The sequence below is a fragment of the Crotalus tigris genome, unplaced genomic scaffold (genome assembly GCF_016545835.1).
Source record: "Crotalus tigris isolate CLP2741 ecotype Arizona unplaced genomic scaffold, ASM1654583v1 scf7180000017625.6296891, whole genome shotgun sequence".
Taxonomy (NCBI): domain Eukaryota; kingdom Metazoa; phylum Chordata; class Lepidosauria; order Squamata; family Viperidae; genus Crotalus; species Crotalus tigris.
Window position 1 is genome coordinate 5509520 of NW_024096520.1, and position 22299 is coordinate 5531818.

General features: G+C 39.1%; 1 protein-coding gene across 5 annotated transcripts; it reads right to left on the reverse strand.

Annotated features, from left to right (window-relative positions):
• Window positions 1-357: 357 nt before the first annotated feature.
• BRD8 (bromodomain containing 8) lies at window positions 358-22231 on the reverse strand. Of its 5 annotated transcripts, none has more exons than XM_039334101.1 (22): window positions 22099-22231; window positions 21585-21681; window positions 20134-20203; window positions 18819-18868; window positions 17944-18066; window positions 17754-17834; window positions 16956-17020; window positions 16336-16472; window positions 15855-16070; window positions 11915-12059; window positions 10791-11000; window positions 10044-10120; window positions 9105-9569; window positions 8435-8528; window positions 8253-8299; window positions 7136-7341; window positions 6706-6798; window positions 5681-5749; window positions 5261-5438; window positions 4858-4962; window positions 4546-4590; window positions 358-1362 (listed from the first exon to the last, which is right to left on the reverse strand). In XM_039334101.1, the coding sequence occupies exons 1-22, from the start codon at window positions 22115-22117 to the stop codon at window positions 1303-1305; spliced, it is 2652 nt and encodes an 883-aa protein (XP_039190035.1). In that variant the 5' UTR covers window positions 22118-22231; the 3' UTR covers window positions 358-1302. The 5 variants fall into 5 exon arrangements, with proteins under 5 accessions (XP_039190035.1, XP_039190032.1, XP_039190034.1 ...); XM_039334098.1 differs by having other exon boundaries at window positions 10044-10342; window positions 22099-22230; XM_039334100.1 differs by lacking the exon at window positions 15855-16070 and having other exon boundaries at window positions 10044-10342.
• Window positions 22232-22299: the final 68 nt, after the last annotated feature.

The following is a 22299-nucleotide window of genomic DNA, read 5'->3' on the forward strand; positions in this document are numbered from 1 at the left end:
TTGCCGCTTGAGCCCATCTGCTTAAAGGTCCCAGAAATGTTTGTGTGACTACTGGAAGAACTGACAACAAGATTATGTAGATCTAGATCTTTTCCTATCTGGGCTGGCTTCTCACTATGCTACTATAAGCAAAAATTACAGAGGGCTGGAACTGGTGGGACATAGAAAAACCTGGTATATTATGGAGATAACATCTGCCAAGCTTTCTTCTATGTTTTATGATTCACAGACGTGAAACAAATATGTTCAAGGTGCACAGCATTGTGTGATTTTAACATATGCAATAGCATTAAAACATGCAATCATAATCTGAAACCTTAATTCCCGAGACAGGAAAAACGGCTATTGTACACTATACAATATTACATTTTTTTATTCTTGCATTTTGTGATTGTCCAGATAGTTGAGGTTGCTAAACAGTATTAACAATTGAATAAATTTTCAACTGAACATCCAAAGTTTTAATGCTATTGTGTCTTGGACTGTACCACTATCATACCCAGTTATTGAAGGGAAACATTTATTCATTTATTTATATCTTGCCTTTATTATTTTCACAATTAACTCAAGGCAGCAAACATATCCAACACACCTTCCTCTCATTTTCCTTACAACATCCCTGTGAAGTGGGTTGGGCTCAGTGTTTGTGACTGGCCCAAGGTCACACAGTTGGCTTTCATGGCTAAGGACTTGATTTCTTGCTTTTTAGCCTAGTGCCTTAACCACTAGACCAAACTGGCTCTGGGCATATTTAAGTAATTTAACATTTCCAAGTTTTTATAACAGAAGCTAAGTTGCCTGCAATCGCATCTTTTGCCTTCAATATGAAATGTGACTGATTTGTGCTATTACTTGTCTAACATGAGGCATCATTATGAACTGCTGCTACAAGTAAAATAAGAATTTTAGAAGTCAAAAATAATAGGGAAATGAATGTTTAAGATCTTCTGGCTTGAAAGTAGTAAAATACAAAAATGAAAGTAGCCAGCATACCATGCTATACTTGATTCTCTACTACAATTTATTATACACATTTACAATCCACAAATACATAAAAAAAATCTGTACACATCACATTACAATACATACTAGCCACCAGTTGCTAGCTAATCAGAACACTCAAGGACCTGATTATAACTGCCTTAGAACAGGCAAAGGATCATTCTCCTGGCCCTGGGATTTCAATTATGCATTCCAGGATAACACATACTAATACAGATGGCTATCGATAGCCGTGTCTCATTCAGAATCAGCAAAATTCTCATTCAGATGCCACAGCCTGGGGTGTCTCCTGCCTTTGCATCATTTCTTCATCTTCATATCTGCTTCAATGGCACAACGACGTCCTCTAGTTCCCCCATCCTGTTCAAAATGCAAAGGAAAAGGGAAACCACTGTTACTAGAAGGGCTTATGCAAAGGACAGAGAGGCTTGGCTGCTATCTGTGTTGCCAGGAAAGACTTGGCAGTCTGACAATACCGCTTTCCTTCCTATAACACAGGATTCTTTTCTGGAATGGAATTGGGGGGTTTCTGTGTCAGCTCAGAGCAAATGGGGGGAAATATGTGTTGTGGCTAGTTTGGGGATGCTTGGAAATTATACTTGTGATTTTTCTCTCATTTGAATAACATGTGCTCATGTCTTCAAGTGGACAGGAGGGATGTTGTCTAACATACCTGATCAACTGCTGCTCTTTACAGAAGATCTCTTCCAGATGCAATACCCTGGCACTATTTTCCCTAGCATCTCCTCACAGCGGCTCTCCATGAATGTAGGGCAATCAGATAGCTTACTTCCTTTTGCTGCCCTCTCCATCTGGCTGCCTGTCCTCATGTTTCTCTGTCTTAATAGATAAGTATTAGAAATCCTACTCTTTTGGCTGGAGGATGAACCTGTCAAAACGTATTTTTGGCGTATTGAGAGACAATGATTGCCCAGATTACCCATGAAAAGAACAAACCAACCACTGTATTTTAGTCTTGTAGTAGTTTTATATACTATACCATCTCAGAAATTTGGTTCTCACGAGTCTCAAACTCACTGAAACCATTGAAACCAGCATCTTAATTGGCGCAAAATTCAAATTAAAGTATCTATAATAGATAGCTAAGGTTTCCTGGAACCTATCCAGTAACGAATAGCCCACCATCTATTTTGCTAACTGTATGGTTGTCAAATTACTTTCAGTTAGGAAGGGTTTTTTTTCTTAATTCAATCAGAATCTGTCTTTAAGCCCATTATATTAAACTTAATGGATTTAGAATACTATAATACAAAAGCATAAAGGATTTTATTTGGTTTCAGTGTGGCACATTGTGAAAATCCAAACAGTGGTGGTCAATTCAAACAATTTAGGTTTAGGAAAATATTTAAACCAAGCCACTGTGTGGTTGAAGGACTGCAATGATGGAATATCAACTCTGAAAGAAAAAAACCCTCAATGAAACTGGTATGGGTGGAGAAGAATAAAATTCCTCTCTGTAAAGGGAAACAAATTGAAGAATATTTACAGGTTTTTCATCTTTAAAATATGTGAGGAATAAATATGTTCAATACATTCTCCTGCACCACCAATAAATGTATGTTGTATTTTCTTTTACACATAACAAAATTAAATATAAATGAGTGTAAAAATGATAGATGATCTCAGAGCAACTTCAAATATCAATGATATATCAGCCAACTATGGCCATGAAAATTTATCTATTGGGTTATTATTTTTAGGCTTTGCTATGTTTATGCCATGCTGCATTTTTACACAACTTATTTAAAGATAAGGTTTTTCCAATAACACTATATTCTGAAATTGTGGAACATTTAAACAAAGAAATATTTTTCCACCTAATTATAATTGGAAAATGAGTCAATATGCAAAAATTAGTTCTCAACTATTCAGCTAGGCAAATATGGTTAGAAAACCACTAATGTAAAGATCATTCAGCAAAACAGGTACATGCATATCATTTATGTACATTACTTTTTTCTAGAGTGGATATAGCAAAGTATAATCCATAAAGCAAGGTTAGCAAAACTTTGCAACAATACGCAACATATATTGGAACAATGAATCCAAGAAAAGCATACAGAGGTTTCACAAGAAACTATGTTCTAATGAGAAGTAAGGCTCAAACAGACAGCACTTACAATCGCTCTGTACGAATAATTATTAGGCAGAGAAACTGAAACTGAACACAACGACAAACTACAATATAAAACCTTGGATCTTTTAACAAACTTTGATTTTTGGAGCACAATTAGGATTCTACTTCCCCTGAGTTTTTTTAAAAAAATCTTTATTTATATAAATTACCTTCATTTTCAATAAACCATTATAGTCACATCTGAGAGCATTTAAAAAGTACTATTTGGTCATATGTTTCTTATTATATCCTTGCTAAGAATTGAATTAATTAGTTCTCTGTTTTATATTTAATTTATCAATTGTTCATTTAAAAAGAGCAGGATACCTTTTTCTGCCATTCTAACAACAGCCTTACAGAGGAGTTAGGTTAAAATTTAATGATTGGTTTAGTTATCCATTGCATTACATAATTAACTAGGGTTTGAACAGGAATCCTCCTGCTACTTATTCAATTCTAACACTACAACACTTTTCCTCAATACTTTAGACCAGGGGTGTCAAACTGCCGGTCCGCGGGCCGGACGCGTCAAGCGGAAGCTGCGCCCATCCCATTGCCAGCAAAACTGTCCCTAAATGTTGCGTGATGTCATGTGACATGTCTGCTTTAGACCTTTCTGAAACATATAATTGGCTATCTCTGGAATTCCCTGCCCAGAGAAAATCGGCTCCATCCAAACTTTAATGACGTTTATTTTAATTAGATTTTATTCAAATTATTTATGTTCAAGGAAGATGAATAAGACTGGCATGATTCTATATTTAAATATTTGTATTGATCTTTGCTGACTACCTAAACATTTTGATGCAGTTTTATTGTTCTATTATATATCTAAAAACACCAAGTACCCTGCAGACCAGTAAGGAAGAACAACGTAAAGTGCTGCAAGTCAAGATATTACTAAGTTACATTCATTTTATTTATTTTCAATAGCCAACCTTTTCAAAATGCTGAAGACAATCTTGTGAACTATATAGTACAAAGCTATAAATGTAAGGCACAGCAGGGTCTTGCACCCCAAAATGACAAAAGCCTCTATCCCAGTGGTTCTCAACCTGTGGGTCGGGACCCCATTTGGGGTCGAACGACCATTTCATGGGGGTCGCCAAACAAGGCTGTCCACCATTTTTTCCCCTTTTCTTTGGCCACACCCCTGGCACCCGGTGATGTATAAGTGGTTGGGGGTCACCATAACATGGGGAACTGTATTATGGGGTCACGGCATTACAAAGGTTGAGAACCACTGCTCTATCCCTATCATACAATGAAAACGCTTTAAAGCATAACTGAGTGTTTCTTAGAATTCAGTAATAAAAGACCTAGAATCTTCCAATCATTTTAGGAAGGCCTATATCATGTATTCAATGTTCCCAATGTTATTGTAATTGTGATTGTTAAGTACTTACAAAGAGAGAAAGAAGAAATGCTGGGGAGCCCATAGGGCCACTGTCCTATTAAGAAATAAACAGAAGAGGTAAATGAATTTGTCAAGAATGAATACAACATATCTAAGCACCTAATTGTAATGACAGTCACTGTTCCATATATTTTACATTCAGAGCCAGGAATCTCCGATTCACTGGATACTGTTAGGCAGGAAAGTTTCAACAATTTAAATATCCAAACACCAGGAGTTTTGTGGTTTCAAAAGCTGCTTTAAATTCTCCCATACAGGTTATAGTATTAAGTCAAGATTCATCAGCTCTTATTGGTCCTACCTTCTCCGAAGCATCTTGTTTCCGAGTAGAATCTCGTCCACGGAGACTTTTTGCACTGATCCCAGACTCATTTGTCTGCATGATCAACTGCGTGGCTAGAAATTGCTAAAAACAAAAATCATCGCACAGTATGCATTACGATTCAGAATGAATAGAAAGTTTAGCATCTTACCATCATAACACTGGAAACAATTAGCTTGTTTTTAACCCTGTATACTTCTTGCTTCCTTTGAAGCCCTCAGGTATCAGTCTTATCAAGTTAACCTATTTCTTTCTATTCTAAGTCAAGGAGACATTAATAATACCAGAAGGAGCAGGCCACTCCCCTAAGGACGTTAACTTCTCCCGTGTCAAATCAGAAGAGGACTGTTGCTCAATGAAGGTATTAAGATTGTGCCTTTACCTGAATCTGCTCCAAGACATCTCGCTGCATTTCTACAGCCATGTGATAAACATCATGATCAGAACTATTGTACATGACAGCGTTTTGGAACATCAGCATAATATCTCGTTGGAACTCTGCTGTGGTTCTGATCAACCCATTCTCAATGTTCTTCTTAATTGTTGACAAATCCATTGGCCTGCAAAAGAGTCAAGCAAATAGGTTTTGTCTTAAAATCAAATGCATTAAAAATAGGTGCATTATGAGCAGGCTCCAAGCATCAGAGTATCACTTATAAAATTAATTGTTCTCTCGTGTTTTTCCTCTGCTATTTTATTTAGTAGTGGACTGAATGGGCCCCAGGCCAGAATATGACAGCAGTAGCAGAGGAAGGACTAGTGCTGATAGGTGACTCAGTATCAATAAAAAACAAATACTAACCTCTGTACAATACTATGGTAACCTGGAGCAATATCGTCAGTCACGGGCTGTAAGAAGACATTGGCATACCTGTTCAAAGAAGACATATTAGTCCTAAGAAATATTAGTCCTAAAATAGACATATCAGGCCTAAGGCAATAAACATAATTCCCACTTATTTATTTGCCTCTCACCTTTATTATCTTTACAAATAACTCAAGGAGGCAAGCATATCCAACACACCTTCCTCCTCCTAGTTTCCCCCCAAAAGCAACCCAGTGAGGTGAATTGGGTGGAGAGAGTGACTGGCCCAAGGTCACCCAGGTGGCTTTCATGGCCACTTGAAGAAGCTTGGAAACCTTTTCTAATCTACTATCCATTTATTTGCTCAATATGCTGTACAAGGGGGAAAAATCTTGCAGTCTGAAAGCCTGTCCTCTGTGGCATGAATTCCAGAAAAAAAACCCAAAGTGTGTATTTGCATCGTGCGATAGAGTACAGCAAAGCTGTAATATATAGTAGCAAGCATGCAAAAGGCAAGTAGGTACAGCACCATGAAAAAAGAAGCTAACCTCTGATCACCAGACACGCCCTGCTTTAGAAAGTTCTGCCAAAATTAATTCATTTCACACATTTTCTAATGCAGCTCTATGTGTCTGGTAAGGACTTTCTGGTGAAGAAATTGTTAAAAGTAAAAAATGTAGGACTTCAGAGGCTGCCAGACTATGTGCTAAAAGCTCCTATGAGTAAGTTTAAACTGCAAAGTTTGTTTAAAAAACATTTTTAATAATAAAAATAAATTCTCTCTCTCTCTATAAAATATGTGATAACAATTGCAAATTATTTTTGAATAATAAAAATAAATTCTCTCTATATAAAATATTTGACAAGAGTTACAAATGGCAAGCATGCAATTAAGTGGTTCTTTTCATCCCATTATCCTCCATAAGATAAGCTTTCTTTTAAGATGATGCTTGTTGCGACACACAAATTCCTATTTCTATTTTCCAGGAGAAGCACAGCAAGTCCCAAGGTTGTTGATTTACCTGTGATTAGCAGCTGCTCTCCAGACCAGCATAATTGCCTTCTTCCAGATTTTTTGTGCCTGAATAGCCTCCTGATCCTCACTGCAAACAGAGCTAGAGAAAGATGGGAAAAGCCATTCTTCAGGAAAGCGTACAAGTACTTTACTTCCTGAACTAAAGCACATAAAGAAGGATCTAGTAATGAACTCTCTCGGTGGGAATCCCCATCTTTTACATTTTCCTGCAAAAAAGGATGGCTGTTCTCCTCAAAGCTGGAGTCTTACCATGAGGCTCCACCAGAAATCAGCAACTCATTAGACAGTGTTCTAAATTAGGCAAGCCCCAACACTAGAGAATATGGTAGAAAGGGACAATACTACAACTAGCCTTCAGCCAGCTGGAGTTTGCTCTGGGGTATCTACTGAGGAGCTGGAGGTTGACCGATACTCACAACTGTGAGGAGGCAGGGCTGCTGGGAATGGAATCAGCCAGGGTGTGAGACTGCAAAGGTGCATTATGGATACTGAAGCCATCATCACTCTCACTCACAGGGGGCTCATTGTCCATTTCTGAGAGATATCCCTCACCCTGATCTTCCTCTTTGGGCTCCTCCAAACTGGCAGCCTCGCTGGCACCATCCTCCTCATCCTCTTCACCCTGAGCATCCCGAAATACAGGATTAAAAGTCTAGCAAGTCAGCCCAGCCAAAATGCAACTGCCAACAACAGCACTCGCACCAGCCTCCAAATATGATGGTTGCGGGAAAAGCAAAAGCTACAGTACATGCAGAAACACCCCCATGTATGGCAGAACATGCTCAGGGAGAGGCCCATGCCAACAGCTTCCCCATCTAATCTGTACTGCCTGATGAGAAGTTCAGATGGAGCTCTGTCTCACATATCTGAATATGGACTGAGGACCACTTTAAAGCCAGGACCTTCTCAGCAGTGACACCACCACTGTCGAGCAAAATTCAACCATTCCTTTAGATCAGGGGCCTTCAAACTTGGCCCTTTTATGACTTGTGGACTTCAACTCCCAGAATTCCTCAGACAGCATGCCTGGCTGAGGAATTCTGGGAGTTGAAGTCCACAAGTCATAAAAGGGCCAAGTTTGAAGACCCCTGCTTTAGTTTAATAGTAAGTAGCACTTTTCCCACAAGTCATTTGCAGCTACTGAGGTTTTGTTTCTCCTTGGTTTCTGTTACATTATTTTTCATGTTTACATTATAGATACTGCTGCATTTTTTGTTTTTAACTTGTCTGATTACAATTACTCTGTATCTAACATAAATAATTACTGAGGAGGACCTTGGCTAAAAAAAAAAAAACTAGCACAAAAATAAACTCCTAAAATTAACACAGCTGTAACTGAAATCCTACCCACCACCAAACTCCCCCATCCCCCTTTCCCATTGCTTCCAGAAAAGTTAACAACTGATTTCTGGGCATCAGGATGAATTGGAATGGGATTTTGCAGTAGGTCTGGCTTTCTTTGACTATAGATCAGTTGCAAAACAAAGAATAGCTGCTTACATCCTGTATGTATGCAAAGAGTAAATAAAATACCTTCAGCTGGTTTTCAAAAAGAGCTTGAGCTTCATCTTTCATTGATTCTGAGAAGAAAACAACAACCGTTACTTGCGAAATGCTCATAATTTTAAAGGACATTCTCCATCAGATTCACATAGGTTGTCTTTCCTGGAAACCTATGGCAACTCCCCGCTTCCCTTTCTATCCAATGCAGTTACCTGACAGCTCATATTTGTGGTGGACATCTGCCTGTGAGGAATCTTCACTTGCACTTGGAGCGTGTGGAGAGGAAGTCTCCTCATCAGGGGGAAGCTAGAAAGAAAATAATTTTTGTTGTGTAGGACAACGAAAGCAGGCTGGGAGGCTGAAGTGACAGAACCCCAACTGGACAGCCGCACGTATGCACATCCAGACAGGGAGCTCCTTGAAGACCTAACCAATGACTCAGAGCTCTGTAATCTCACAAGGGGAAAACCGGTAGTATATGATATTGGGAATTGCCTTCCAGCTGCTGAGAATCTTGGATTTCATTTAAGAAACAGCAAGGGACATTTTCAGACTGGTGACTGCACAGGGACAAGCCACATTTGCGGCAGTCTTCAACAAGAGAAGACAACTGAGTCTTAATTTTAAAAATATTGAAGCTGGGACATTGTGATTCTTAGATACTTCTGGTTAGCGAACGGTAATAAATTGTGTAAAATAATAAATGATCACGAATGTTTTATACTGGAGTTAACATTCAAGACTGTTTTTTAATGTCTCGGCACCAGAACAATACAGTGCCAAATTTAGCCAAAATACGAAACGGAACCAAACACAATACGAGAGCTATCCTTTCCATTTCTTTCACGCAAATTCTAAATTACCTACAGCGTATCAATTTACCTCTGCTTTCACAGTGCCATGATCCATGTCATCTTTTGTCGATTCTATATCCATATCAGAGCCTGTCAAACCAACCACCGTGGTCTCTTCATCTTCAGAGATCTGGCCCCTCAACTCAGAAGCTTCACTTGTTCTAGCGGCTAGTGCAGCAGCTTCTTCAGAGCCCAAACGTACCTGCCCTTGTTCAGCAGGCTCAGTTTTAATATCGGCTCCCAAATCCCCAAGGCTCATCAGATCTCGGATCCCCTTTGCTTCCAATTCCTCACAGTCCGGTCTTTCTTGCTTTATCGTTACTGTCATTTGGGGTATCTGGCTCTGCTTGTCGTGCTCCTGTTGGATCGGATGCTCTCGCTGGAGGGGGTGCTCCCACGGACTGGTTAGAGACTGAGGATCCTCAATTTCTTCACAGAAAGACAAGGCAGCCTCTACTGCTGCTACATCCAAGACTTCAGGATGATCATCCACCTTTCCAGACAAGAACATAAGGAGCAGACATAGATCGTTCATATAACAGAGAGGGAACCAGGACTATGGGGGTGGGGGGGTGGGGTTGACATCCCAACTGTTCTACATGCCAGAATGAAGAGAACGTATGGATGGAAACATTTTTTTTGGCCACTTTTCATAAATCAGGCATACTGCTACAGGTGGATAATACATGGAAAACTATATAAAACAGTGGCTTTGGACTGTAAAAGATTATAACAAATGCAAAGCTTCTTTCTAAAGGAAGTTATTTCCATTTTGGGCTGTGATTACTAAATCTGTGGGCCTCTATTCTTCACCGGTCAAAGAAACTAATACATGTTGAGGTGAAGCTATCTGTTGAGATAGTTTAAAAAATGAGGGAAAGTAAACCAGGCAAATGCCTTTTTGATGAAAGAGATTTCAACTCTTGCTAGAAAGTAGGACTAAAAGCTCAGGCCTCTGGATAATTACCTTGTCCTCAATGATAGCTATGATGTCCCCAACAGTTTCAAAATCAAGTTCTTCCCCAGTGTAGGAAGGCTCTTCCCCTGTGTAGGAAACGGCAATATCCATCTTCTCAGCCAAATCCAGGTCTTCTTTGCTATCCATGTGGTCTTTGGAAGTCCCTACACCACCAGATGCCCCAGAGCCTAGGCAGTCTTTCTTGATGGAATCAATGATCATGGAAATTTCACTGCTATCCATTGATACTGTCACAGTGTGAGGATCAGGCACTGCCTCCATGGAAACACAGGTGTTGGGCTGATTCACTGGACAAGAGTGACAAGTCAAGTGAAAGCCTGGCAGCTGCAGCAACCAGCAATGTGGGTCAGATCAAGGTATCAAAAAAAAGCATTTCACAGCCCTGCATAAAGGCACATGCAGGCTGGTACCACTTTCTGTCCCCTCCCCCACCAAGTTCTGAAATCAAAAGAAGAGCTACTTCTTAGCATCAAAGCCTAGTTCTAGTCCCACTCCAGTACTTTTACCATAACCCTTTCTTTAATCTGCCCTGCCTGAAACTCAGAGAACGTTTTCTAAACAGCCTTGAGCCAATCATTTGCTCTATAATTAGCATGATGCTGTTGAAGTCCAGCAATCTATCACTCTGCTATCAAATGGAGATGCCCACAGCCCACATTCACACAGCCCTTCCTCTAAATCAAGGGAAACAGTCTTCTGTTAGGTACTGAGTGGCATACGAGTGCAAGGACGCACCTGTCGCTACACTTTCTGGAGTTGCAGCAGATGGCACAGCAGGTGGCGCTTGTAGTGTGGGCACCATGACTATGGTGGCCTGAGACACGGACTCTATAGGGGGAGGCAGGAGTTTGGCTGGAGGCTCACTGGCAACAGCAGAAAAGGAAGCAAGCGATGAGGTGAATTGTGCTGGACCAGCTTCTAAAAGGCGGGAAAGAGTAGGAGCACCTAACGAAGTAGGAAGACAGGAAAGGCACATTAAGCCACAAGCAACAGCTACAGAAGACTACAAAGCAAGCAGTTCCTGTACTTATCCCACAATAGCTCATGCCACAACACTAACATATAACAACACCTTTTATAAAATGGCTACAGGCTGCTCTGCTGGAAGTCACCTATTAGAATCCCAAAACTAGGATGTAGCATGCTTTCAAGTGGGCAATAATACAACTTATTATTACTGGGAAAAATGCAATCCATGTTCTGCACCAAAGGGCTCTTCTTCATTTTTGTATATCAAATGATAAAAAAATAGTATTTAATTTATGAAGATATGCAGAATTTACAAGATCTTTCTCTCACTCTGTGATGCATCCGGGACCAGCTGTAACTTCCGAGCAACTTTCAAGGGTAGCCCAATGTACAACACAATACAATAATCCCAGTGAGGTGACTGGGGCATGACTGACCATCCAGAGGACTTCCTAATCTAAGAAAGGGCACAACTAGCCCATTAGATGTAACTGGGCAAATGCCATCTTGGTCACAACTATCACCTGCTCCTTGAGTAGAAGTTGTGAGTTCAAGATAACCCTGGGATGCACATCAGAAGGCCACCCTCCAAATTTTCTCTTGGTACCCAAGAGGCATAAAATCCTCCCTTTGCATCAATAGAGCACTTGACTATAAAACTATTTACTTGCTGATACTTGGGAAAGCAAATTCTGCATCAGGCTGAAAGCATTCAAATGTACAGAGCAAGTCAGAGCAGAAGGATCAAATATTACATAACATTGATAAAGCCTAGATTAAAAATACTGCACTTCGTACAATTATCATGTCTTCCAAGAACCCAACTTTTGCAGTGCTGCAATCACAGGTTTAAAACAGTAGGTAGAACATTGTCAAACAGCAGGCCCTACCTGACGCAGCAGGGGTCGCAGGAATAGTGGTAGAGGCCGACTGCATTTCCCCACCATGTAATACCGGAAGAACTCCTCCCACTTCCAGGAGGAGACCAGAGCTGCTTGGATGACCAGCAACAACAGAAAGCTCACCCTCTGCCACCTGCCAAAACACACCATATTCTAAAGATCAACATAAAGAAGATTTAACTTTCGGTAAAGTAACCAAGTCTCACTCAGCTGCACTATGTTGTAAACTTTTTTAAGGCTGAAGCTTTCTTGCCTTTGTAGGAAAAAAGAACTGTAAATGATTTGTTTGCAGTGTGCAAAAGTTCACCAAGGAGAAAAATAGGGGAAATTTAAAAAAAATGCAAAATATATCCCTATCTAAACAATGTTTCTATGTTGAGTTTGAGTTAAATACACTTGTTCTTTAGAATGAACACCAGAACAAGATAATCTTAAATTTTGATGATGTTAAATTCAGGGAGATTGCACTAAGTCTCCATTTGCCTGGCATTTAATGTACTATACTACAATGGCTCCTGCCCCTGTCTAGCATATCAGCTTAAGGCTTACTATGCCATTCAAAAGTTCTTTCTGGCATCAGCTAAAAAAAGAACATAGTTGTGATTTGTTAGTTATTACATTTCTGATAGAATCCTGTACCTGAAAAATAAGTAGCAATGGCTATTTAATAACTGCATCAACTGGGAGAATAGGAACCAGAATATGCAGGAGGATGCATTCCTTGCTTACCAATAAACTAGAAAAACATGTCATGAAAACCGGCTCTAAACAGACTTATATTGGATTCAAATTTTTGATAAGATTCCAGGCAACAAAATTTGGCTACATAATTTTTGTTTGTTTGTATAAAAAGGAAAAAGCTGAGAACATCTTTTTGGAAACTAGAGGCAGAACCTTTCCAATATTTTTAGGAAGACACACTCAGAGACAAAGAACAAGTTTCCTCAAAAAAAAAAAAAAAAAAAAACAAAAACAAAAACAAAAAAAACCCACGAGAGATGGATTATCTATGGTGTAAACAGTGAAACAAACACTGTGTGTGTGTGTGTGTGTGTGTGTGTGTGTGTATATATATATATATATATATATATATATATATATATATATATATATATATAACCTACATAAAACTACAATGCATCAATACAAAGGGTCAGCACCCTCAACCAGTGGAACTTCCCTAACACGGCTCATTATACATCTCTTTTTCTTGCATTATCTCCCACCCTAGCAGAAGTTATTGTTGCAGCTATGCTATGACTTCCCGTATGTATGTATGTACCATGTTTTCCCGAAAATAAGACCCAAGTGGAAAATAAGCCCTAGCATGATTTTTCAGGACATTCGTAATATCAGCCCCACCCCAAAAATAAGCCCCAGTTAAGATCGTCAGCCTGATGGATGCATTTAGGTCCGTATTTTCCCCAAAATAAGACCTAACCAGAAAATAAGCCCTAATGCATCTTTTGGAGCAAAAATTAATATAAGACCCAGTCTTATTTTCAGGGAAACATAGGTATTTATAACTGCCCATTTCATGGATTTGTGATTCATACAATTTCATCAAAACAAAGAAGAAAACACAGGTTTTTTGAGGTCGATGAATATGTTTCCACATTCAAGGATATGTTCTAAATATCATCCAATCTAAATACCATTCAATCTAATGCAATTTTTAAGAGTAAAAATGAAGTAAGGTTTCATGTAATTACTGCACTTTGCATTTGCCCTATAATAGTTCAAGAGACACCATTTTAAGCAATCTATAAACTACTAAAACTCTGTGTGTAACCTTTAACTGTACAAAATGTTGCATCGTAGGCCAACAATTTTTGAACCACGATATCTCAAATGGGCTAATTTACAGAACGTGTCTAAAATCCATAATTCAGGACTCCCAAGAAATTGAATCTGGCAAATTTCATAAAATATTTTATGATATAATATAAACTATAAGAATGTTATGAAAGTTTGTATTATATTATGAAAGATTTTATGATCAACTCCTGATTTTTAACTGTACTATACAGTTCAGCGTGGCCTATTTTCATCTCTGGGTATCTCCCTGAATTTTTAAGAATTTTTCCAGTGAAGGCAGTACATTAGAAGCTCTGCCATTGTTCAGAGCACTGAGGAATCTGGTAAGGAAATATCTCTGAAAAGATGGCCTAATGGGTCATGGGTTTTCAAGTCACACATAGTACTATAGGCAAATTTTCTTTCACTCTATGTATTTTGGTTAGCCGGTCCATCTCTTTCATAATTTTAATATTTGCAGAATTCATTTATTTTTATTCAACCTAGATTGAAAACATTTATAACATACAGAAAGTCCTTGATCTATGAGCATTCGTTCAGCTAACAGTGCTGAATGAATGGTTGTGACCAGCGCTCAGAGTTTCAGCCATCCCAGGACCTATGCAGTCCAGAGATTGCTATGTAGGCACTTGGCAACTGGTTCGCGCTTACGACTCAATACCCCATGATCATGCAATTACCATTTGCAACCTTCCTTCCTGGTTTCCTTAGAAAGTGAATGCGGAAGCCGGCAGGGAAAGTCACTGGGATAAGTCTGCCATACCCATGCACCCATCCTTAGCCGCTCTGTGTTTGTGCTATGCTGGCCACTCATCCACCCCCATGAACCTTGCCTGAGCCTCAACACTCTCCCTGAATCGTGATGCACCCCCTCACGGACCACATTGTGCCCTCCCCCACCCAACCTGCCTGCCAGCCTGCTTATGAGCTGCCTGGGACTTAACTTCCTGCTGGCTTCCCCACTGACTTGTTTGTGGGAAGTCAGCAGGAAGTTGCCTTGCCTAACAACTGTGGGATTTGGTTAACAATGGCAATCAGTACAGTAGGGATTGCTGTTGCTAAATGATATGGTCACGCTATATAATTTCATTGCTTAGTGACAGAAATTTCAGACCTAATTGCTGTCCTAAGTCAAGAACTATCTGTACAGTTAGTCCTCGACTTAGGATTGGTTGCTTAATGACCACTTGGACTTCAAAAAAACTATTTATGATCCATCCTCGAAGTTGATTGCTGCACACTGTGGTCATGTGATCGCATTTCTGGCACTTGGCAACTGGCTTACGTCCATGACTAGTTGCAGCATCCCATGGCTATGTGACCATGATTTGTGACGCTTTTGGCCAGTTTCTGGTGGGTTTTGTCAGTTTTTTTAAAGAATGGATTTGCTTAACAACCGTGATTCATTTAACAACCATAGTGACTCACTTCACAACTGTTATAAAAATGGTCATAAAACCAAGTCGTCACCTGGTGCCTCAATCTGCAGCTGAAATTTTGGGCTCCACTGTGGTCATAACTCAAGGACTACCTGAAATTAAAACTGACCTGATCCTGAAACATCATGAAAGTAGATTAATGAGCGAAGCATAACCATTATTTAATAAATACTAACCTTACTAAAAGAAAAAATATTTAGGAACAACAGCTTTCCCTAAATCTGATTATTTTGGGACCGGAACTCGTAACTACCACAACTAAAGGCCATATTTCTGTGAATTCTGGTGCCAATATGCCCAGAACATACCAGACTGCAGAAGGCTGATGATCAGATTAAGAGCAGTTTTCTTAAATTTGTTATCCCCATGTGCCAAAGTATGTTGGACTATATGTATTCCTCAACCTACAACCACAATAGGGACCAGGCAATTTGTTAAGCTTTGCTTAAGTGAGGCATCACATGACTACGCCCAATTTTATCACCTTTTCGCCAGGGTTGTTAAGCAGGCGTCGTTGCACTATGGAAAAAGTACTGTTGATGCCATGCATCACTTTCACTCCTAAAATCTATCTGAACGATTCCATTTGAAAAGCTCTGTGCCTTTTCTGGTGAAAGTCAGTCACAGAGATTCCCCCAGATTTTTGAACATGTAAGGAGGGGACTCCATACCAGCCTGGGGCTTGTGGGCAGGAGGCTGCCTTTCTTCAGCAGCTCTGAAAGCAGAGGAGAAGGAGGCGGAGTCGCTTTCTGTCCTAGCATCTTTTTCTGGGTTGAATCATCTGTGACTGGGGTCAAGGGGGCATCCAGGGAGGTGGAGCCCATAGGGGTGTCAGGGATCCCAATGAAGGAGGCAACTGGGGTGCTGGGCAATGTCCCTGGAGTTACCTGAGGAAGAGAAAAACCACACCGTTCAAAGCCACATCCTCACCATCTTGACATGTCCCTGTGACTCCTCCCAACAGGGCCAATGACACAGCCTATCCCAAGCAGCTCCTCCATCACACTAGCTTCCCTTGTAATTCATGTATCTCCACCTGTTTTTCCCTATATCAGCCACTGTCGCCAAAATGTGCCTGTAAAGCAGGAAGTCTGTGAGAGCTGTGGAAAGCTCCGTACAGCCTAATGGCTTCGTGTTCCTGCCAGATCTTACCCCTGGACTTGTCTCTTCCACACTGGGTTGAGACAAGTCTCCCAGAGCATACTCTGCTCCTGGTGATGTTGACCCTGCTGGAGAACGGACCATTATTCCTGGCATCCTTCGCGATGGATTTTTAATCGCTTGACGAGCTAAGGAAACAAAAGGCAGAAAATTACATTCTAGTTCACACTATTCAGATTAATTAAGAATTCTCAACACAAAATATGGTGATTGTCAATTTTTCCACTCCCAAGTCAGTCCAATGGGTAATCCCCTAAATACCTTTAATTCCATCCCACATGATATTTATGAATACAGAACAGGAAAAATGTTCATTTACTAGTTAACAATTTCTTGCTTATGACCATATTGGACAGGTTTTCTTTTCATTTTTTTCTATGCTTCTTTTTGGGTACAGGATCATTATGACAACCCATTATGCCTTAGTCCAGCCTTAAAGACAGTATTTTATGCTCAGTCTTTCCACAGGAAATTTGAAGAGGAAATAGGGATGGCCAAATAATTTTGTAGATCCTACTTTTTTAAACTGCATTTTACTACTTTTAATTTCTGTCAAAGAAATTTAATTCTGAGGACCTTGGTTCAACTAAAAATCCAAAATTCCAACTAACCTTGATAAGCAGCATCAGTAGCTTTTCTCTTCACTTCAGCCTCCTCTTCTTCTATTCTTTTTTTCCTGAAAAAAATGCAGATCACACAAAGTTATGGGAGCAAAACAGAATAGATATTTCCCACTCATATAGCTAGTCCTCATTTAACAACAGTAATTGGGAACAGACTTTCTATTATCAAGCAGCCTGGCTGTAAAGCAATGTCAAGTGACTGTGCTGTTTAGCACTTCTGATTGCTGTCATTAAGTGAATCCCACATGGATGCCATTTGTGACCTCCTGCCAGCTTTCCCATTGACTTTATTTATCAGAAACCGGCAGTGGTGGTCATAAATGGCAATAATGTGACCGAATGTGGTAACATCATAGTTGTGAGCCAGTTGCAACTACAAGAACCAGTTATCACTCATTCAGCCCCATTGTAACTTTGACAGTTGCTGAACGAATGGTCATTAAACAAGGTGTATGGGATAAAAAACAGTGAGAAACCCATTTTTTTATCCTTGAAAACAATTTTTAACCAAAACCTAAAAAATGTCAGGTACAGGTAATAGAACCCGTAGGCGATTCATCAAAATTCTACTACAAAGGGCAGACAGGCTGGCAAGGAATGACATGAATACTAAGATAGAAGCATATGAATACATTGCTTATCTCAGTAATTTTTATGCATACTTAAATAAACTTCATTTTTGAGGTTCATTTAAAAATTCACCTGATCCCAAGGATTCAAGACATGGAATTTGTGAGTGAAAGAGTTGGGGAGAGTGTGACAGAACAGGGAAATAAGATAACCCACATCACAATGTCATTGTAAATTTCCTCCAGCCTGTGATCCATATGTCCTGCCTGGATTAGTTCTGCATCTCTCTTCAGCTGCCTGTAAAGAAAATACAGGGTATACATTTTAATTTAATTAATTAATTATTAGCAACTGTTCTATAAGAAAACAAGGGTATTATTGATATCTCACCAAATCTGAGACCTACCTGTACTTTTCCTGTGTCTCCTTAATAAATTTCTTAAGCTCCTCCACTCGTTCTGCTGTCAGTTTTCTCACAATAACATCTTCTACAGTTTCTACAACTTCTCCTTTCTCACCACGCTTTCTTCTACACACAAAAAAACAGGAGGGAAGAAGACTCTAGCGCAGTGTTTCTCAACCTTGACAATTTTAAGGCATGTGGACTTCAACTCCCAGAATTCCACAGCCAGCATTTCACCTAGTGGGGTGAAAGTTTGTGATCCCTGCAGAATTAGCTAATCGTGCAGTACTGTGCGTACAATTTAATGAGAACTTTACTTCAAATCTATATTAGATTCTGGTTAAACAAACATCAAACAATATGGTATATTTTGCTGTATTTTTATCGAACACTATTGGAAAAAGTATGAGAAAAAAAATCTTCCGCAAAGATCAATAATTAAATAAAAAGCAGAATGCATTCCTGAGTTGGGATTATTTACTCTGTTCTTACTTTTAGCCACCAAATCCACAAAGTAAATGGGAAGCTCGAATTCAAATCATTTGCATATCAGCAATATCTTCGATTTGAATGTATCCGAACTATCAGTTTTAGCAATCTGAATAATCACTGTCTGGGAGCAGAGTTTCAACTGCTCTGGTAAGCTCACTCACAGTGGTAAGTATCACTGCTGTTATGCTCTTCAGTTCAAAGGCTGAACAATTTGTTAGTAGAGATGAACCTACTTCAAAATGATTTAGAAATGCTTTGTACCCAACATTTCCCAGATTTCCCTGGAAGCCTGCCAGCATTCAGGGTGCTTTATCAAATAACAAGGACATACTGTGTTCAACTTCTAATCTTCCTCTGGTAAGAAATGGTTCAACCTTTAAACTCACTTTGGAGTCTCTGTTGTCTCCAGGAGCTCAGAATATTGTGATGCACAGTGCTAGAAAAAAGTACAGACATATATTTTTTTAGAAAAGAGTCACCATAAACAACACAAAAAATAGTATTCCAACAAAAACTTGTGTGTGGCATATAACACATTTTCCACACTGTAAACATATTCCCTAACAATTGGAGAAGAGGACATACTTTCTGATAAACTACATGGAACTTTCCTTGTGTGTAGCAACCAGGAAGAGATGCTCACTGAGGCACTAGCACCATTACAGTTATCTCCAGAGAAAATGAGAATATACCATCAGAGGAAGAAGTGATAAGAAAAATCCTGAACTGTGCTGAGATGGACAAATTAACAAAAGAGATAAAAGAAAAGGAAGACACAGAGTACTATCTAATATGGAACAAGTGGTATGACTGGTTGGAGACTAGAAATAATAGAGGAGAATAAATGTGGAAAGGTCAAAAGTGGAAAATGTGTGTATAATAATGTATAGTAATAATAATATGTATTATTCTTAGTATGAAGTATAGTGTGAAGGAAGAAAAATGTAAATAAGAAACAATGGGGCAACAAGGACAAATATTCTAAAGAAGAAAAAGGGGGGAAAATGTAAGTAATAGAAGATTACCTTTACGAAATTGCTGTTTAAAAAAAAGGGAGGAGTATACACTGTGTGTGTGTGTATGTTTTGTTTTGTTTTGTTGGTTTAAAAAATAAAAAATAAAAAAAGAGTTATCTCCAGAAATCCTCTAAAACAGTGGTTCTCAACCTTTTTAATGCTGCGACCCCCAACCGGTTGTAAGTCGAGGACTACTCAACCGGTTGTAAGTCGAGGACTACTCAACTGTTTGCAGAATGGGACTTTTGGCGGGCTCAGCAGGGCAGAGACAGCCTGGACAATTCCTATTGGCTTTTGAAAGCCAATAGAATTAGACTCTGTTCAAGAGACTCTATTCTATTGACTTTCAAAAGCCAACAGAATAAAAGGGAGTAGCACAGCCAAGGAAAAGGGGGAAAAAATGGCGGACTGCGTTGTTTGGCGACCCCGTGAAATGGTCGTTCGACCCCAAATGGGGTCCCGACCCACAGGTTGAGAACCACTGCTCTAAAACAATGCTCTATTAATGATAACTAATGCAATGCCAAGTTTTTTTTCCATTTTTTTAAAAAATGTGTGTGCTGTGAAGCAAGGCTCCAAACAGTTTAATCCATGATCTTTATTTCCTAGATGTTCATAGTACATCTTCCCAATAGAAAAACAAAAGGCCATTATTATGCTTAAATGTAGTATTTAAGCTTCTTACCTTCTGAGAAAACCAATCAGGTGGACGGCCTGGTTCTGCAAAGGGTTTAATAGCTCTGCTGACAGATACCCTATACAAATAAGATGGAATTAAGATTTTCTTTCTCTTTATACAAAATATAGAGTATACCAGGGATACATTTACTAGACTGAGAAAAAAATACTGTATAAAAATACAGTATTTTGATAAAATACACTTTGAAGTTCATTTTGGTTTATATTCCACTCATAGTGATCTAGGGTCAAATATCTATTCATATCTGAAACTCACTGGTCAATTATACTCCATCAGTCTAACCTATCTCAGTCTTGGAAACCTGGATAATTAGAGAAGAAAACTACTCTAAGCAATTTGATTCTTTGGAAATAAAAGGGGCTGTAAATGGAAACAATAATCATCATTTCCTACTGCCTTTTTCTATTGCACAAATCTAACTTGGATAAAAATACACCATACTGTTTTCAAATGTTAACTGCATGAATTTTAGTTAATTCCTCTCCAAACTTTTGTCTCATTCCAGAAGCAGAAATCCAGTATGAATAAGGTGTTAAGTTGTATAATCTCTAGCAAATTTCAACAGTCAATTCAAAAACTATAGTTATGCCTCTTTTCTTTTTGATGACTTCAATCTGTGCTTCTGAATTTAATCAGAACAAGTGCTTAATCACTTTTCAACTAAAATTTAAGGATGGAAAGTAGTATATAATCCATTGATTTGGCTATTTGCACTAATAAATAACCTCACTTTTCATTGTCGTTAACAGTACGGGGAGGGAGAGGGTGGACTGTAGGTTTTATCCAAAGGTACATCACATCAAAACAACCAAATAATTTCCATCTTGGAATTTGCAGAAAAAAAGGGGAATATTTATTGCAAATCATTTTAGAAACTTCTGGAATATGAAAGCTGGGAATAACAGATATTTCTCAATTTGTTTTCATCAAAATACCTATCACTAATACTGAGTTACATCTCAAAATAATTTAATAAATTATTTTATTGAATATTTAATAAAATGGGTGTTGTAACATGGCTTAGTATATATAAAGTAACTATAATTAGTTGATTTATATAAGGGATACTGTAAACTGGTACATAGCAGTACAAATTAAATTATTTTTAATTCAGTGATGCTACTTACAACTATTCATTTAGTGTTCAAAGTCACAACAGCAGTGAAAAAAGTGATCTATGGCCAGTTTTCACACTTACAATTGTTGCAACATCTCCATGATCTTGTGACCAAAATTGGCAACTGTTCTAGGGTCATGTGATAACCTTCTGTAACCTTCTCATTCCGTTTCCGACAAGCAAAGTCAACGGGGAACCTAGATTCACCTAACAACTGCATGATTCACTTAATAACTGGCGTGATTCTAATATTCTAAGCCATTTTGTTGAATACAAGTTGGCAGCAAATGTTCAAATTCATTAATGGTATTTATCTCACCAATTCTGGTCCCCACTTCGCATGACAGAAGAAGCCAAGCACAGCTTCTCTCGAATAGACCACGGTTCCGTGGGCCCAGCATTCATCAACTTGTGTTCTAACAGGGGGGAAAAAAAATCACAATATTGCTGTAGGATGAGATATGAAGCAAATTATACATTCCTGATCTACCTGAAGAAAAAACATACAATTATCTGGAAAAATCTGGTAATAGCAGAAGGAAAGAATATTAGGTATGTTCGCCACACTATTTCTAAAAATAATAAAGGCGAAATTTAAAAAAACAACAACACTTAATCGCAAACAAATGGTTCCTAGAAGAGGGTGGGTAGCAAAAGGCCAACTCGCGCCCCTAAAATGCGTGCTACAGGCAGATACAGCATGAAGCCTGGCTGTACACAGCTGCGCCAGATGACTATGGTCTTCTCAGAAATACAAGGCCGTGGACATCCTGAGACCTAAAAAGGAGGCCCTGATACATTTGCCCTTAGCAAGGAAAAAGACCATTACTCACTCCCCGCTCCGGCCGCCATTTTCACGAAAGGACGATGGATTTCGAAGCTCCGCAGACATCGAGTCCGAAACGTTAGGTCAGGCCTCTCCGCTCAGACCGGTAGGCGGTCCGTTCTGTTCGACACCTCTTCCTATTGGTTGATTGAGAAGAAAAAATGGTGGCCGGAAAAACGGTTTTTTAATCTCTATGGTTGGTTTCCCA

Excerpts from the sequence above, each read along its gene's own strand:
- BRD8 (XM_039334098.1), bottom strand. Across the intron at positions 16,473-16,955 it reads TACTGATGCTGCTTATCAAG|CTCGTCAAGCGATTAAAAAT; the intron begins GTTAGTTGGAAT and ends TTGTTTCCTTAG. Across the intron at positions 16,071-16,335 it reads TGGAAGAGACAAGTCCAGGG|GTAACTCCAGGGACATTGCC; the intron begins GTAAGATCTGGC and ends TCTCTTCCTCAG.